At 39.8% G+C, this 19,036-nt stretch overlaps 2 protein-coding genes across 6 annotated transcripts; both read right to left on the bottom strand.

Annotated features, from left to right (window-relative positions):
• Positions 1-421: 421 nt before the first annotated feature.
• LOC135344760 (uncharacterized) lies at positions 422-8,965 on the bottom strand. Of its 5 annotated transcripts, none has more exons than XM_064542018.1 (6): positions 3,933-8,965; positions 3,597-3,878; positions 1,657-3,309; positions 1,486-1,563; positions 1,107-1,412; positions 422-893 (listed from the first exon to the last, which is right to left on the bottom strand). In XM_064542018.1, exons 1-3 carry the CDS (start codon positions 8,941-8,943, stop codon positions 3,029-3,031), a joined length of 5,574 nt encoding a protein of 1,857 aa, XP_064398088.1. In that variant the 5' UTR covers positions 8,944-8,965; the 3' UTR covers positions 422-893; positions 1,107-1,412; positions 1,486-1,563; positions 1,657-3,028. The 5 variants fall into 5 exon arrangements, with proteins under 5 accessions (XP_064398088.1, XP_064398086.1, XP_064398087.1 ...); XM_064542016.1 differs by having other exon boundaries at positions 1,486-1,529; XM_064542017.1 differs by having other exon boundaries at positions 1,107-1,563.
• LOC135345451 (serine/threonine-protein phosphatase 6 regulatory ankyrin repeat subunit B-like) lies at positions 8,944-18,502 on the bottom strand (the record flags this gene model as incomplete). Its single annotated transcript, XM_064542873.1, has 2 exons — positions 17,991-18,502; positions 8,944-11,780 (listed from the first exon to the last, which is right to left on the bottom strand). A coding segment is annotated over exon 2 (2,817 nt), but the record flags the coding sequence as incomplete, so codon positions are not given.
• Positions 18,503-19,036: the final 534 nt, after the last annotated feature.

Below are 19,036 nucleotides of genomic sequence, written 5' to 3'. Positions count from 1 at the left end.
ATCGAGTTTTTATGATACACATTTATTGTAATGATAGTCACTGAATTATTGAACTCTTGCATGACATTGGAAAAGTATACATAATTAAATACAAATTCAATATCAAGTTAATTTCTGTAATGTTCATGATCAGCAACAGTTACTGTATAATCAGGAATTATATATAATTATGCATGGATAAGATGGTGTCTGGTTTCCATTCCCGATAGGACTGCTTATTTTATAGGTACTGCACTGGTACAGTTTCGTACAAGTACACACTGTCAATAGCTAATGGTTGTGACAAACAGGATACTGTATAACTATACGAAACTACTGTACTGTGTATTGAGTAATAATGTAGTTTTTACAGTATACATGCATATTTAAGTCATGACATTGCATGCACACCTGGCCATTGAAGCTATAGAACTGAGTGCAAAAATTCATTTCATTCATGTCAGAATTGACAACATTAGAATAACTGTACAGTAGTAACAAAAATGTGCTAATTTTGAAGGACGTAAGATGTTGCATATACACAGTAGAAAAAGTAACGATTGGAAGTGTAAAAGTAATTTTTGCTTAAGTGGCAAGGCATGAGTTCTGAAAGTTCAGTGACACAAACATGTGTTGAATTGAACAGCTATATCTACAGTATGTAAGTGCAATTGAATGCATGCAGCTAAATCTAACATAATGTGGTACAGATATGGAACATGAAAAGTGCATGACCATGCAGCATGATGAGTGCTTGTCTGGTAGGCTCTACTCCTCTTGTCTCTCTCTTGATGCTCACAATGTCTTCAGAAGTGAGGGAGAAGGGAGAAGTAAGACACTGCCATCTAGAGCCAATGATGGCAGCAAATGATTGGAATCGGACAAATGATTGCTTTTCTTGTGTAGAAGCACGTCTACAATGAATATAACTATATAACTTATATACCGTATTATTATATATAGCGGGTATATTTCGAGGGTATATAAATGTTTGTGGTTTTCGCTAATTAAATGTACCCACTAAAAGACTACTATTCCACCAAAACCTTTCTAACAGTCATTCCGCGAAAGTTTATACCCTCGAAATATACCCGCAAAATATACCCGCTATACGGTAATGTACTTACTGTGCTCGTGTGAGATTTGACTTGTTTTGTTGGACAATCCTGTGGGTTGACTGCGAGAACCTCTACTAATATTTTCCAGGTGGGTTCTTGAGACTTTCCAGTCGAATTATACTATCTGGCAATATCACCAGGGAATGTAGCTCGGAGGCGACCTATAGCGTTCAATAAGAGACGGATCGGCCTGGGATCGAGGCTACAGGGAATGATGCTTCGTTTAAAAAGTTATTCCAATGGATTGAAATATTCATCCCTGTAAGCAGTTCAAAGCAGAGTCAATCAGGGACTCATCGATCGGAAACAACAAATCTGTACAAGGAAATAATTAAGCTCATAAATTAAATGTTGGGTTTGAATGCTGTTTACTCCAGTAGAATATCACCTGAGCTGATCAAATCTTTGATTGAAGTGGGGCATTTTCAGTACCTGCGCAACATTAAGAGTTGTGGGTATATCTTGACTATTGGAAACAACAAATAAAACATTGATTACATATGAAACATTTACAGGTGGTGTGTGCATATGTGCATGTGAGCGTGTGCTTGAAACTTACTCCAGTAGATGTAGTCCATCTTTTGGGATGACCCAATCTTCATCAGATGTAGAGAAGCATTGTCCCTTATCAGAATAGAGAAGTAATGTCCTTCTTTATGAATCGCTTAGTTCTTTCTGCTAATGCTTCATGCATCAATACTCTTAGAGCATATTATTTTATGTGCATTTCTAGCATTCGTAAAAGTTTCATCCTTGAGATTGCTCGGATCAAGAAGGAGTTTGTTTCCACAACATTCTGAAACTAGATGCAGAGCACATATATTTTGTTGCCACTTTTCACTATCAGTTCTTTCCTATCAGCGTCTTTAGGCATATCGACAAATACCTCCACTCCATTCTTCATAAGCCAATGTAAACCAGTCGACCAGACATATCATGACAGTGAGGATTAGCAGCATAATTGGATCTCTGGAATCAAAGAAATATTAGCAGTAGAAGAATCAGAAATTGAGAAGTTATTATAGAGAGCATCCGCTTGCAATTGTTAGCAAGCTTTAGTTTTCATGAAAAGCTGTGAGAGAAATGAGATGAAAAACTCGTTAGGATCTAAATAGTCAAATCTGCCAACATCACAATTAGCATAAAATCCTGGGTAATCTTGTTACCTGCCACCCAGAGAGAAAAAAAAAAGCAGATGAGATTTATCTTTAGTGGCACTCTCATGCAGTTGGTACTGGTTCTGAAGTGAGTTGAGACTGTGGTACTCTTCCACGTACACATTCTCAATTTCGTGGGAGTACTGCAGCTTGTGGTATACTCAGGTAGTACTTTTTTCCATGCAGCAACGATTCTGTAATAATTTATGACTACGCTGAGCTTGAGTTGATCGATGTAATTGGTGACATCCGCTTTAGCAGACTTTGACAATATATGATTATAGGTACATCTGATGCGAGTAACTCTCTTAGGGTGTGAGCGGAATTTCATATGTGAGAGATAAGGAGGCTTATATACTTTGCAAGCTTTAATGCAGTCAAAGTATTTTTCACAATCCCAGAGGAGAGCTTGTCTCTGGGGAAAATCCGACAGAGGACAATAAGTCATTTACAGCTTCTCGTTTACGACATCAAAAGCAACGCTTTATAAATCATCAATCTTGGAGCTGTTACAGGAGTTTTGTACAACACTAGTTGAAGCTCTAGCTGCAGTACAAAAATTACTTCGGGAAGCATTATAAGAATTGACAATATTAAGAAATTAGTAAAGGCTAACAAAATTATGTGCTTTTTTTTAAGTTATATATACTGGAAAGTGTAAAAATAAAAGTGCAGAAGTAATTATTTGTGAATTGTTGAGTTCTGAAAAATCATTGACACAAACAAGGTGATACATTATCGTAAACAGCTATAATTATCTACATAATACTTTTCTCAGATATGAAACACTGAGAGTGTACGGAGTCTCTCTCTCAACTGACCATAAGTTGCCGTCTCCCTGGCTGCCCACTTCTGTAGCATGACGAGTGCTTGTCTGGTCGGCTCTGCTCCTCTTGTCTCTCTCTTGATGCTCACAATGTCTTCAGAAGTGAGGGAGAGGGGAAAAGCAAGACACTGCCAACGAGAGCCAATGATGGCAGCAAATGATTGGAGAAACTCTTCATCAGGACGAAGAGATGAATCGTTTTCAAGAATGTTCCTTTGTAGAGGCACATCTATAATACACGATTGAATAAACAGTACATAATTATTATATAGGCATTATTTAGCAATAATTGTGAGGTACTTACTGTAATGGACAGTATTTACTCTTATGTTATTTATATGATCATCATTTACGCATGCGTATATTTATTCTATTGTTCCTATGTTGGGGCCCTGCGCCCACTGCATGGGGTGATATCCTCGCCCACTGTTTCAATCAATCAGAGTTTGCTTGTAACCAGCCTATATATAGCATGCGACCGGCTAGCTTATAAATAGGGCTAGTTACTACACTTACTATGCTCTCGTGAGATTTGACTAGAATTCTGTGACCATCCATATGCAGATTGACTGAGAGCGTCTACCAACACTATCCAGGTGGGTTCTTGAGACATCCACAGTCGAATTACTTCTTCTTTCTTAGCAATGTCACCAGAGAATGATGATTCATTTTTGTCAATGTCATCTAATTTGTTCCAGGGGATTGGGGGAAGACTCATTCCTAGCAGTTTCCATTGAGCATCCTTTACTTCTTGCAAAGCAGAATGAACCAAGAAGGTATCCATTGGAAAAAATAAATCTGTAAGTACCATAAAATAAATTAAATATGGGGGTATGTGTGTGTAAAACTTACTCCAGTAAGATATGGCCCATCTTGTTGGGCTGATCCATTCTTTGATAGGAGTGGAGAAGCATCGTCCTTCTTTATCCATGACTCGCTTAGTGCCTTCTACAAGTGCTTCTTCAATATCTATTAGAGCATATTTCGGTGCATTTCTAAAAAGTTCATCCTTGAGATTGCTCGAATCAAGAAGGTAAACAGTAGGCATTATACTAGCACAGAATTCAACTTTGGCTTTGACTACCTTCTGAATAACTAGTTGCAGAGTGTTGAAACATTCGATTTTATCTTCAATGTCACTTCTTGCTAGTACAATCAGATCTTTACTATCTGCATCTTTAGGCATATCGACAAATACTTCCACTCCGTTCTTCATAAGCCAATGGAGACCAGTCGACCAGACATGACAGCGAGGATTGGCAGCATACACCTTTGCAATCAAAGAACTATTATCAGCAGAAGAATCTGTAGTTACTATAGAGATCTGGTGGCTTGTAGGCAAGCTTTGTTTTAATGCAAAGTTGTGGGAGAGATGAACGATAAGCACATGAAGAAATCGTGTTGGGAAGAAGTCAAAGCTGTTACAATCACATTTAGCATACCATCCCAAAGTAATCTTATCACCTTCGGATTTAGGCCATTGAATTTCCTCGAGCTTGAGATCACATAAAGCAGGGAAAAATAAATGAGAGTTCTCTTTAGTGGCATTTTCTGTTGGTACTGGCCCAGAAGTGAGTTGAAAAAGACTGTGGTCCTCTTCCACGTACAAATTCTCAATTTCTTGACAGTACTGCAACTTAAGTAGACTTTCTTTTGTGATGTACTCTGGTAGTACTCTTTCCAGTAGTGATTCTGGAATAATGCCTACGCTGAGCTTGAGTTGATCGATATGCTTGGTGAGGTCAGCTTTAGCAGACTCTGAAAAGAGTTTTTTGTGTACATCTGATGTGAATGTTGATATCTTGAGAATTATTATATGGTTCTCAATGGAGTCCCCTTCTCTCTCTATCACCATTAGCAGACCCAAATCATGTAACTCTCTTATGAGAAGGTATAGCAATGAAGAATTTAGTGGCAGTGGAATTCCAGTCTCTTCTATGTGAGAGATAAGGAGGCTTACTTTGCAAGCTGGAACATGTTCAAAGTCTTTCTTCAACAATCCCAAGAGTGTGCTTGTCTCTGGGGAAAGGGATACTAAATTGGAGAATTTCTTAGTGAGTTCCTTTATGTAATTTACTACAGCCCCTCGTTTACGACAATCAAGAGAAACACTTTGTTCAATTTGAAAATCATCAATCTTGGAGCTGCTACAGAACTTTTGGGATACGCTGTCAAGAACACGTAACACTTGTTCAACTGACGTTTTGTTGATTACATCAGCGTGGCTTCCCACTGGTAGGATAATCGTGTTTGAGAATTGCTTAATATTGTACGATAGAAATGAAAGCCAGTAGCTGTATTTAGTGACAGCAGCTTCTTCGCCTTTACTCAAATCACAAACTATCAAATATATATTACTTCCTTTTGATGTGTTGATTGACTCCATAATTGCAGCATGTGAGGAGTAGTACTCGGAATCACCAGCAAAATCATAGATTATTATTCTTCCATAAGCACTACTGTCATAAGTACTTGGAATAATGCCTGGAGTGTGAGGGGAAACAGTTAATGTGCTGAAGTAGCTAATAAAACCTTCTGTTTTGATAGTTTCAACAAGCGTGGATTTCCCAGCACCTGGATGACCTACAATAAATATTCTGGTGAGGTTTTTTTCACCACCAAACTCTTGTTTAGCAAGTTTATCTAGCTGCCGGTAGATAGACTGTATTTCAGAATTATGATTTTTGAAAATTTTAACAATTTCATGGCTTCTCTGAGTTTTAGCTAGATCAAGGGCAGTCTTCCCATCTTTGTTTCGCACAAAAAGTGGAGCATTGTACTTCTGCAATAGTAAGCGTGCACAATGAGCTTGTTCGTAGAGAGTTGATGTGTGAAGAGGAGTGTTGCCATTATTATTAACTTGAAACACTGTCCAGTACTGGTACTTGCAAAGCATTGTTCTCAGCTTCTCTTCTTCAGTATGCGGAGTACGACACAAAATATGCAGTGGTGTGTTCCCATCGTTGTCTCTAATTGATGGATCTACCTTATACTCGACTACCAATTTATTCAATAGTTCTACGTGACCATTTTGGCAAGCATAGTGAAGCAGAGTTTGACCATTGTAGCCTCTGTTATGTGGGTTGCATTTAAACTCTTTAATAAAGGCATGAATCGCGATCTCATGACCACCTTCAGCTGCTAAACACAATGGGGTAGAGTAAACATTATTAGTGATTATATCAATTTTGTGTTGAGTAATCAAAAGTCTTACTGTTTCAACATGTCCTTTAATGGCTGCAACATGTAGAGGTGTGTTACCATTATTATCTTTATCTGCGAGATCGAGGCCATATTCAAGCACTAATTTGTCTATCAGTTCTATATGACCACCATCGCATGCATAGTGAAGGAGAGTATAACCATTGTAATCTCGGACATGACAACTGCTATTGAATTCTTTGATTAGCATATCCAAAACATGCACACGATCACCCAGTGCAGCTAGCATCAATGGTGTATTGTTCTGATTATTAGTGCAATCAATATCAGCACTGTGCTTGCTAATCAGGTGTCTCACTGTATCAACATGTCCTTTAACGGCTGCAATATGTAGAGGTGTGTTACCATCATTATCTTTATCTGCGGGATTGAGGCCATATTCAAGCACTAATTTGTCTATCATTTCTATATGACCACCATCGCATGCATAGTGAAGGAGAGTATAACCATTGTAACCTCGGACATGACAACTGCTGTTGAATTCTTTGATTAGCATATCCAAAACATGCACACCACCATTCAGCGCAGCTAGTATCAATGGTGTATAGTTGTAGTTGTTAGTGCAATCAATATCAGCACTGTGCTTGCTAATCAGGTGTCTCACTGTTTCAACACGTCCTCTCATGGTTGCAATATGTAGAGGTGTGTTACCATCATTACCTTTATCTGCGAGATTGAGGCCATATTCAAGCACTAATTTGTCTATCAGTTCTATATGACCACCATTGCATGCACAGTGAAGGAGAGTATAACCATTGTAACCTCGGACATGATAACTGCTGTTGAATTCTTTGATTAGCATATCCAAAACATGCACACGACCATTCAGCGCAGCTAGTATCAATGGTGTATTGTTCTGATTATTAGTGCAATCAACATCAGCACTGTGCTTGCTAATCAGGTGTCTCACTGTTTCAACACGTCCTTTAATGGAGGTTGCAATATGTAGAGGTGTGTTACCATCATTATCTTTATCTGCGGGATTGAGGCCATATTCAAGCACTAATTTGTCTATCATTTCTATATGACCACCATCGCATGCATAGTGAAGGAGAGTATAACCATTGTAACCTCGGACATGACAACTGCTGTTGAATTCTTTGATTAGCATATCCAAAACATGTACACCACCATTCAGCGCAGCTAGTATCAATGGTGTATAGTTGTAGTTGTTAGTGCAATCAATATCAGCACTGTGCTTGCTAATCAGGTGTCTCACTGTTTCAACACGTCCTGCAATGGCTGCAACATGTAGAGGTGTGTTACCATCATTATTTTTATCTGCGGGATTGAGGCCATATTCAAGCACTAATTTGTCTATCAGTTCTATATGACCACCATCGCATGCATAGTGAAGGAGAGTATAACCGTAGCAACCTCGGACATGACAACTGCTGTTGAATTCTTTGATTAGCATATCCAAAACATGCACACGACCCTTCCGCGCAGCACCCATCAATGGTGTATTGTTGTAGTTGTTAGTGCAATCAATATCAGCACTGTGCTTGCTAATCAGGTGTCTCACTGTTTCAACATGTCCTTTAACGGCTGCAATATGTAGAGGTGTGTTACCATCATTATCTTTATCTGCGGGATTGAGGCCATATTCAAGCACTAATTTGTCTATCATTTCTATATGACCACCACGGCATGCATAGTGAAGGAGAGTATAACCATTGTAATCTCGGACATGACAACTGCTGTTGAATTCTTTGATTAGCATATCCAAAACATGCACACGACCATTCAGCGCAGCACCCATCAATGGTGCATTGTTGTAGTTGTTAGTGCAATCAATATCAGCACTGTGCTTGCTAATCAGGTGTCTCACTGTTTCAACATGTCCTTTAACGGCTGCAATATGTAGAGGTGTGTTACCATCATTATCTTTATCTGCGGGATTGAGGCCATATTCAAGCACTAATTTGTCTATCAGTTCTATATGACCACCATCGCATGCACAGTGAAGGAGAGTATAACCATTGTAACCTCGGACATGACAACTGCTGTTGAATTCTTTGATTAGCATATCCAAAACATGCACACCACCATTCAGCGCAGCTAGTATCAATGGTGTATTGTTGTAGTTGTTAGTGCAATCAATATCAGCACTGTGCTTGCTAATCAGGTGTCTCACTGTTTCAACACGTCCTCTCATGGTTGCAATATGTAGAGGTGTGTTACCATCATTACCTTTATCTGCGAGATTGAGGCCATATTCAAGCACTAATTTGTCTATCAGTTCTATATGACCACCATTGCATGCACAGTGAAGGAGAGTATAACCATTGTAACCTCGGACATGACAACTGCTGTTGAATTCTTTGATTAGCATATCCAAAACATGCACACAACCATTCAGTGCAGGTCGCATCAATGGTGTATTGTTCTGATTATTAGTGCAATCAATATCAGCACTGTGCTTGCTAATCAGGTGTCTCACTGTTTCAACACGTCCTCTCATGGTTGCAATATGTAGAGGTGTGTTACCATCATTACCTTTATCTGCGAGATTGAGGCCATATTCAAGCACTAATTTGTCTATCATTTCTATATGACCACCATCGCATGCATAGTGAAGGAGAGTATAACCATTGTAACCTCGGACATGACAACTGCTGTTGAATTCTTTGATTAGCATATCCAAAACATGCACACCACCATTCAGCGCAGCTAGTATCAATGGTGTATAGTTGTAGTTGTTAGTGCAATCAATATCAGCACTGTGCTTGCTAATCAGGTGTCTCACTGTTTCAACACGTCCTGCAATGGCTGCAACATGTAGAGGTGTGTTACCATCATTATTTTTATCTGCGGGATTGAGGCCATATTCAAGCACTAATTTGTCTATCAGTTCTATATGACCACCATCGCATGCATAGTGAAGGAGAGTATAACCGTAGCAACCTCGGACATGACAACTGCTGTTGAATTCTTTGATTAGCATATCCAAAACATGCACACGACCAGACAGCGCAGCACCCATCAATGGTGTATTGTTCTGATTATTAGTGCAATCAATATCAGCACTGTGCTTGCTAATCAGGTGTCTCACTGTTTCAACATGTCCTTTAACGGCTGCAATATGTAGAGGTGTGTTACCATCATTATCTTTATCTGCGGGATTGAGGCCATATTCAAGCACTAATTTGTCTATCATTTCTATATGACCACCATCACATGCATAGTGAAGGAGAGTATAACCATTGTCATCTCGGACTTGACAACTGCTGTTGAATTCTTTGATTAGCATATCCAAAACATGCACACGACCATTCAGCGCAGCACCCATCAATGGTGTATTGTTGTAGTTGTTAGTGCAATCAATATCAGCACTGTGCTTGCTAATCAGGTGTCTCACTGTTTCAATATGTCCTTTAACGGCTGCAATATGTAGAGGTGTGTTACCATCATTATCTTTATCTGCGGGATTGAGGCCATATTCAACCACTAATTTGTCTATTAGTTCTATATGACCACCATCGCATGCTTGGTGAAGTAGAGTACGACCGCTGTAACCTCGGACATGACAACTGTTGTTGAATTCTTTGATTAGCATATCCAAAACATACACACAACCATGAAACACAGCTAGTATCAATGGTGTATTGTTGTAGTTGTTAGTGCAATCAATATCAGCACTGTGCTTGCTAATCAGGTGTCTCACTGTTTCAACACGTCCTGCAATGGCTGCAACATGTAGAGGTGTGTTACCATCATTATTTTTATCTGCGGGATTGAGGCCATATTCAAGCACTAATTTGTCTATCAGTTCTATATGACCACCATCGCATGCATAGTGAAGGAGAGTATAACCGTAGCAACCTCGGACATGACAACTGCTGTTGAATTCTTTGATTAGCATATCCAAAACATGCACACGACCATTCAGCGCAGCACCCATCAATGGTGTATTGTTCTGATTATTAGTGCAATTAATATCAGCACTGTGCTTGCTAATCAGGTGTCTCACTGTTTCAACATGTCCTTTAACGGCTGCAACATGTAGAGGTGTGTTACCATCATTATCTTTATCTGCGGGATTGAGGCCATATTCAAGCACTAATTTGTCTATCATTTCTATATGACCACCATCACATGCATAGTGAAGGAGAGTATAACCATTGTCATCTCGGACTTGACAACTGCTGTTGAATTCTTTGATTAGCATATCCAAAACATGCACACGACCATTCAGCGCAGCACCCATCAATGGTGTATTGTTGTAGTTGTTAGTGTAATCAATATCAGCACTGTGCTTGCTAATCAGGTGTCTCACTGTTTCAATATGTCCTTTAACGGCTGCAATATGTAGAGGTGTGTTACCATCATTATCTTTATCTGCGGGATTGAGGCCATATTCAACCACTAATTTGTCTATTAGTTCTATATGACCACCATCGCATGCTTGGTGAAGTAGAGTACGACCGCTGTAACCTCGGACATGACAACTGTTGTTGAATTCTTTGATTAGCATATCCAAAACATGCACACGACCATTCAGCGCAGCACCCATCAATGGTGTATTGTTGTAGTTGTTAGTGCAATCAATATCAGCACTGTGCTTGCTAATCAGGTGTCTCACTGTTTCAACATGTCCGTATGTGGCTGCAATATGTAGAGGTGTAGCTCCTTTATCATTTCTACCTGTGGGATTGAGGCCATACTTCATAACCAGTTTATCGATCAGTTCTATGTGACCATCATAGCATTCATAGGGAGTCCCCTTTAAAGTTGCGTAATGCAAAACTGAGTTCCCTTGTGTATCCTTAACAGAAAGGTCCATAAGATGTTCTGAAATAAGATTCTCCACGAGCAGGATGTGTCCTCCAAAACAGGCACAGTGGAGAACAGACAAGCCACAGAATCCCCTAATATTCAGGTCTACTTTATTCTGTGTAACTAGTCGATTAATCAAGTCTTTGAGACCGAGTGATGCAGCTACAAGCAATGCAATAAAGCCATCATCTTTATAATCCTTGAATTGAATATAATCAACAAAGAATTTACTTATCAGACGCATAGTTTTCTCCACTGCTTCAGAATCATTGTAATACTCGAAGAGGACATCCTCAAAGAGTTTAACATGATGAGAATCCATCTGACTACGGCTAAACGAACAAAACACGTAGTCTCCGTTGAAGAGGTGTCTACTACTCATTGATAATAGAAGCAACATTATAATTATTTGCACATGTTTGTTCTTAGCAGCAAAAAGCAATGGTGTATTTTCATCATTATCAATAGCTCCTATATCAGCACCAAAGTCATTGGCTAGTGTCCAAACCGTATCGAGATGACCATTAGCACATGCAAGATGAAGAGATGTTTGGTTGTGTGAGTTTCTGACGTTGACTTCATATTGCTTTGTTTTCAACAGTTCTCTGACCTCATCTGAGTCCCCACGGCTTGCAGCAGTGTGCAGGGGAGTATTACATGACTGGCTGTCATCAGTCATTTCCACAACTATATACGGCACTGATTAATAAAATTAATGAAAGAGTTATACTAGAGTAGCTTTTACAAAATTATATACGATTGAATTGTGTTAGTGAATTGTCGCAAACGGCGTATCAACTATACTAAGTTGCTCTGTCTGAACATGATCTTGCAAAATCGGACAACAAAATCAGGATTGATCATTACAGACACAGCTTTCTGTTTCTCCTGAGGAGGATTTGCTGTTACTAAGGAAACTAGAATGTGTATATGGAACGCCGTTTGCAACAATTTAGAGAACGTAACTTGTGTGCATCAGATATGAAATCGATTTTTGACAACAATTTTCAAATTTTTAAATATTACGTACGTGAGTGATCTGTCGAAATCAATTGTCTATGAAAATCGATTTTGGACAATTGATTACAAATATCTATTTGAACTATACAGTGGCGGATCCAGAGGAGGGTGCATAGGGTCCCTTGACCCCCCCTTTTGAAGTTAACTTTAGAAGGCTTAATGACACCAGCTAGCTATTAATCAGTTTTTGTAGTTATTGTAATTTGATTCAATGATTGTACCTGTTGTTTTGATGTATCAACTGCCAAAAGAGTGTTCAGGTTAGCCTAGGCTAGCTAGTTGACTGTTCGTGGCAGCTAGCTAGCTCTACACTGGCAAGTCTATTATGGGACTTCCCCTGGCTGAGTATGGGATTTTCCCTAGTCACTGTGACCGAAAGTGGGCGTAACCCCCAAAAAGTCGCGCTGCGCGCTTGTTAGTTTGGAACCCCCCTTTCATTTTTCCTGGATCCGCCACTGCTATATATCCCTCTAAAGTTAGATTAGTAAACAAACTTCATACAGCTTGATTGCATAAAGTGATTCATGGGGACGATTGCATGGATGGATGCATGGATAAAACCAGAAACGTCTGGGATAACCAAAGCAGGTCTGTGACAAGCTTCACGACTAACTCAGGACTCAGGATCACTTATAGCTACTGGCCCACATTATATTTTATTATCAGAAATCTAATAATTTTTACGGAAGCCTGTATATATACACCCGGCATAATTATAGTATTACTAGTGGACTCTGTTATTAACAACAGTTGAGTAATGTACGGTGCATGTTTTGATAACCTTCCAAGTATTTAAATTACTATTCTGTAGGGCTACCGAAATTCAGCCGTTGTAGTTACGCATCTTTGAATGCACATGCGCAGAAAAAGGGTGTATCTGTCAGTGAAGGATCCAGTGGGAGCTTTGGAGGCTTAAGCACCCTCCTGGCCTTGATGACAAGTCTGAAGGATAGAATGTAGAGCTAGCTATTAACCCACTGCATACATGCACTATATTACATTGTCATGGCCACACCCAGTTTATAACCATAGATTGAAGAGTTAGAGAGATTGGAAATGGAGTGGTGCACGCCATGCTTTTACATTGAATCTGCAGTGGAGCCTCGAAAACTCTCCGCGCTACGCCCTATGAACGAGGCTATTAAGCAAAATTGTTTCCGGGTAATTCTCTAAAAATAAGAAAATTGTGTTTCTTCAAGACATCATCTCTTTCAGCATTTTATAACACGCTTAGTCCACGAGCTACGTGTAGTACTTGCTAATGACTGACCACACCCAGTAAAAAGAGACATAGTGTGTTTTGGGAGTGCACTAAACAATGGTTAATGGCAGCAGAAGGGCTGAGGTTCCTGGGTGTGGTTGCATCAGGTAATTGACTGCACATGCGCAGTAGGGTTGCCATCCACGTGCAGTATCAGTTACCTTGATAGAGACCTCCCCCTTTCGCCTGCTTGGGGTTGGCCTCCCTAGTTTCACACCACGAGCTCGGGCTGGGGGACAGCCAGCTCGGTTAAGGGGTTTCAATAATTTATAGGGACCCGCTCGGGGGGTGGGCGCTGTCCTCAGCCAGGGCACTCCTTCTGTTCGGGTGGTGGCTTTAACAGCCATTGTTCCAGGCCCAAATTGTTGGTTTATATGGTTTTATAATTATTGGGTGGTTCTCCTCAGCCCTTTAGTTTGACATTAATCTATTTCCAAGGCTGTTTTGGAGCTAGTGGAACTGTAACGTGTAAGCGTGCTGGTTATGACGACTACAATAGGTATATACCTTGAAATGTAAGTGAGTTGCACGGACTGAGCACAGTTACTTACAGTATATTGGTATTGTTGTGAGCCTCAATTAAATCGCAGCGTAGCGCGGATGTTACTCGATGTTACTCGAGGGTACCAGCCATTTCCAATCCCTCTAGCTCTTCAATTTATGGTTTAACTGAGCATGAACAATTATTATTGATGAGTCATGCAGGAAAAACATCGTGATTTGTTGCAAAGTAGCTAATAGGCTTGAAAAGCAGATGATTTTTTTATTATAATAATTAGCTTTCCCCATCAAGATTCCTGAGTCCGCCCCTGTATCTGTAATAGGTTAAAGTTCGCAATGGCTATAGCAGTACAGCATTACAGCTCTTTTCAGACTCTTGTAAGTAACAAAGAGATATAGCGCTTTAGTGCAAGGCTAACTCGAATAGAAACTTTGTGCAAACAGATGATGCTACGTAAGATTTTGAAGAGATTGCAACAGCATGCATTCAAAATTAGCCATAACTGGAGAACAAAGCTTTAGTTTGCAAATCCACAAATCAAAATCCAAGAGAACGTGGCTGGAACTCTATAGAAGCTGTTAGTGTTTGTCGCATTGCAGCCATTGAGCAGTTACAGCTGGAATACACACACACACACACACACACACACACACACACACACACATGCAGTCAGCTTTACCGTATCCCTCGTGCGGTTTCGTATCGAGGCATAATTAACTTTACAGCTAGCTCTTGATTGTGGTCGGAGCTCCTTATAACCTATAGTTTTATGGCAGCAATACCATAAAGAATAGCAGCAGCTTAATAATGTGTTATTCTAGCTGCTTATAATTATTGTGATTACAGAGCTCTGAGATTAGCTTGTACTCAGCCAATTATGGCTCATCCAAGTTTTCGCTAGTTAACATACCTATAACTATGCCTATCGATATCATTTTGTTTGTGCATTGTATTTCTAATTCTTTTCCCTCAATAATTCTTGATTCCTGACGACTTACTCTATAATTATGGGCTGCAAATGAATTTCATTGAAATGAATATCATTATACAGGTTGTGCACATGTATGATGTCATACACAGGTATCAACTTGATAAACAAACACATGACAATGTATGCAGCCTACGTGTACTAGCTAAACACATGCTATTTTGTGCAACGAGATGTCTGTAACCCAAAGCATGGAGTCTCTTCCCATGAAAACAAATAATTTGTATCCACGTGGCTGTAAAATCAGTGCCTCGAATTAAAGCCGGGCATATAATTATAGAGAGTTCTATAATAATTATGGCCAACGTGTAAGTTCAAGCTTTTGCTCGCTTTTATTCGACAACGAAGCAAAATATGTCATTATTAAAACTAATAACTTGTTGTGTGAAGGCTAACCATGCTGTAAACGCAGTGCTATGGCATCCAGGTGAGCAGGCTCAGAAATCACAAACAGACAGACAGACAAACCAACTGACTACTATATACCCGCCCATGTGCCTCGATAACTAAGCACAAAAATATATTATTATTGAATTATATCCCGTTGCTACGTTGTTGCCAAGTGCAATATGAAGCATATTGCACTGCTGAAAGTCATATTGCACTGACCGCAAAGTCATATTGCACTGACCGCAAAACGCCCCTCTGGCAATTAGACAGACAATTAAATTAAAATTAAATTAATACGCATGAGAAATAACAAGTATCAAAGTATGTCCAGCCATGCAGGAATGAATGTTCAGCACTGCTGGAGTTTCTTCTTGCAACCGTGCAGGTTTTAAAATTGTCCAAGATTTATTTTGTGGAAGATTCTGTGTTCCTAGATCGACCTAGTCCTCGACATCGTGATGCATGTCAATTCTGCTTCACCGTAGCACTAGAAGTAGCTCTTTTTGCTGGGGGCATGAGCTGTTTTGCAGCAGTGTAGAAGTGAGCTTTCTTGGCTTGGTTATGAGGCCGAGCGTAGACCAGCAGCTAGTATTCACTGAGTAGTGGGGTGGGGCTGTTTCTTTGCAGCAGTAAGTGGGGCGGGGCTGTTTTTGCAGCACCAGAAGTGGGGTGGGGCTGTTTTGCAGATTTCACTCCAACAATTTTGTGTCAAGCCATTCGTCGGTCATGCCAATCTTATACGCTGCAGATACTGGCGTCTAGAAGAGAGAAGAGATGGAGCTGTGTCTAGAGTTGTCTCTGTCTTTTTTTGTGCTGTTTATATTGTGTTACTAGGACAGTGTTATGTTGCTATGCCCTCGGGATATAAACTAGTTATAACACGTGCACTCGGGCTGCATGGCATATATTGCACTCAGCCCTCGGGGCTGGCGCCCTCGTGCTTCAGTGCAATATATTCCATACATCCCTCGTGCCCGTGTTATAACTATAACTTATCACACTTATTCTTATGAAAGAGAGGGATAGACAACGCCTCACGTGATGCTAGGCAAATGCAGTGTGTGATGTCACACCCTCTGGTTTGAGGCTAGTTACGCTCAAGAACGTACATACTGCATGCTTCCCTTATTCCGATAATTATCTGCTTTTATAGTTTTCTTGTAGACGACTGGAGCGTACAAGAGCAATCCTGCATCATGCCCACGCAACACTACTGGGTATCTACGTTTGTCAAAAGTCTACAAAAGTTTCCATATACCTCTCCTGCTCTTACTGTATATTGTATAAAGTGCTCCAAGACACAGGTTATAATTATAAGGTAGAAAGTGGAATGCAAGTATCTTTCTCTATCAATTGTGTTATCGAAAAGAAGGACCTGAAAACAGACCATGCAGTGAGTACACTGACACCCCCTTTAGAGATCACTTACTCTGAATATTATATATAAGCAGCTTTAAAATAGACCATAATCCATATTTTAGTGCACACGCCCCTTTTTGCTCATTAAACGCAACTATATAGCCTTTATCCATAGATACACGAAAGAAAGGGATAGGCAACGCCTCACGTGATGCTAGGTAAATGCAGTGTGTGACGTCACACCCTCTGGTTAGAGGCGAGTTGCGCTCAAGAAAGTACACAATGATCCCTATATCTGCTTATTTTTCTCGTAGGGGGCCTAAAAGAGAAATTCAAAGCAATCAAGCATCATGCACACATACACCCAGCACTACTGATAGCTACAGTTGCTATGTTAGTGCCGAGCTTTCTTTTATTCAGCTTGATTTGTGTGAAAAAACACCGATTTGTCAGTTTATGTACCTATATCTCCAATATGAAATAATTTTATAACATGTACGTTTCACAGAATTAAAGTGTGTTTATAACTGCATGGAACAAAGCATATTTTCTACCTCTCAATGCAGTGAAGTAGTAGCAGCATCATGAAACGTTTGTCCGAAGTCCAGAAAGTTTGCGTACCTCTCCTGCTCTTACTGTACATGGTAATCTAGTTTGAAGTGCTCTAAGACACAGTTTAGGTATTAGAAAGTGGAACACAAGTATCTTTATCTGTATTGTGTGATCGAAGAGATGGCATTTGAAGGACTTGGGAACAGACCTGTTATGGTTTGTAGAGTGTAATGACACCCCCTTTGGAGCTCACTTCCTCATCACTTGCATATAGTAGCTCTAAAAGATTAATAGCCTATGTCTAAGTGTATCTGGTGTCTCCTCAAGAGCACAGTTTGCTATAATACTACAAACTATTAATATCTTTACTGACATTTTGAGTGCACACACCCCTTTTTGCTCATTACACGCCCCTTTTTAGCAACTCGCCTCATCCAACGGAAGTGCTGGGTGTTGCCTATCCCTTTCTTTCGTGTATCTATGCTTTATCCAACGGAAACTTTTTGCTATCCCTCTCATCGTTATCTGTGTTCTTATATTTTAGTTTTACATGTACTTATTTGCCTATAGCACTATCAAAATGTGTGCAAACACGCACAACTGCACTGTCAATCCTATGTACAACCTACTGGTTGTACTAATTGCCACACTTTAATATTCTCTTAGACTAATTAATTATAGAAGCATTAGTAAAAAATTTTGCCAGGGATGTACATGTTTTACACTCAAACAGAGAAGCTTGTGTCTGGCCAAAGGTGAGCCTTTTAATGAGAGCTATGATCATAAAACAATTTATATTGAAACTGTTGTATTAATTAAGCTGCAATAAGGATTTACCTTGCACCACTTTTTCTCTAGTCCTTACGATGGGCCAAACTTTAGTCCAGTGTAATTTGTAATCTTGCAGTTTGTTTGCTTGATTGTTTGCTGCTTGTTCAAAAGCTTGTTTTCTGAGTACATACCGTATATCTTCTAATTTATCGGACAGCAAAAAATAATTATTTTGGAAATTGTCCGGGTATAATTGGAACAGAGCATGCGAAGTGTCCGGAATAATTAGAACAAGCAAGCAGCTGCATGCGAGCTAGCTAAGTTTAATAGAACAAGGTACGACTGAATAGTTGCACTAACTATCTAAAACTAGCTACTCAAAGCTATCTAACTGCAGCACTCCAAGTCTTACTTGCCGTCTATGAATGGTAACTCAACTTTTCAAGATATTGTCCGGATATTTAGAACAAATGTAATATTAAAGTACTGGAGTGTCCGTTGTATTAGAACAACGAAAATTGCCCAAAAGAGTGTCTGGGGTAATTAGAAGTGTCCGATAAATTAGAAGATATACGGTACAAGTAAATCTAACTGGAGTGGGAGGGGCTCGTGCAAAACCAGGATGTTGAAATGTAAACGGAAATAGAACAGGAAATGGATGCATTTATCTTAGCCTCGATCCCAGACTTCTTGTGAAGCGGCCTGGAACCGAGGGATAGATTCGAGGCTACATTCATCTGTGCATCTGTGCAATGTCAATGACATGCATGTTCATGTTTCAGTATTTTCCATGCAGGTCCCTGCAAAGCTAACACTCTACTCTTCCCATTACAGAAATAAATAGTGAGAAGCACAGAGGAGGCTGGAACCACTTGATCTTAGCTAATTAAGGTCACTAATTGGATTTCCTCTCGCAGTAGTTTTTAGTGTATGTGATCTTAAAACGGTATTTTGCAGGGAGGGGTCAACTTTTATTTTCGCCAATTTTGCTCAAAAGTAGAGATACAGTGCTCTTGTGTAAGCTTCGATACCATCGGTGGCTCGTTCTCGAGGTCAACGCACAGCTGGCCTTGAGACTTGTATCTCGGATGGAAATAAAAGTTGACCCCCCC

The sequence above is a fragment of the Halichondria panicea genome, chromosome 12 (assembly GCF_963675165.1).
Source record: "Halichondria panicea chromosome 12, odHalPani1.1, whole genome shotgun sequence".
NCBI classification, from domain to species: domain Eukaryota; kingdom Metazoa; phylum Porifera; class Demospongiae; order Suberitida; family Halichondriidae; genus Halichondria; species Halichondria panicea.
Note: the sequence above shows the minus strand (reverse complement) of the source record. Positions and strands in the feature narration are given on the sequence as shown.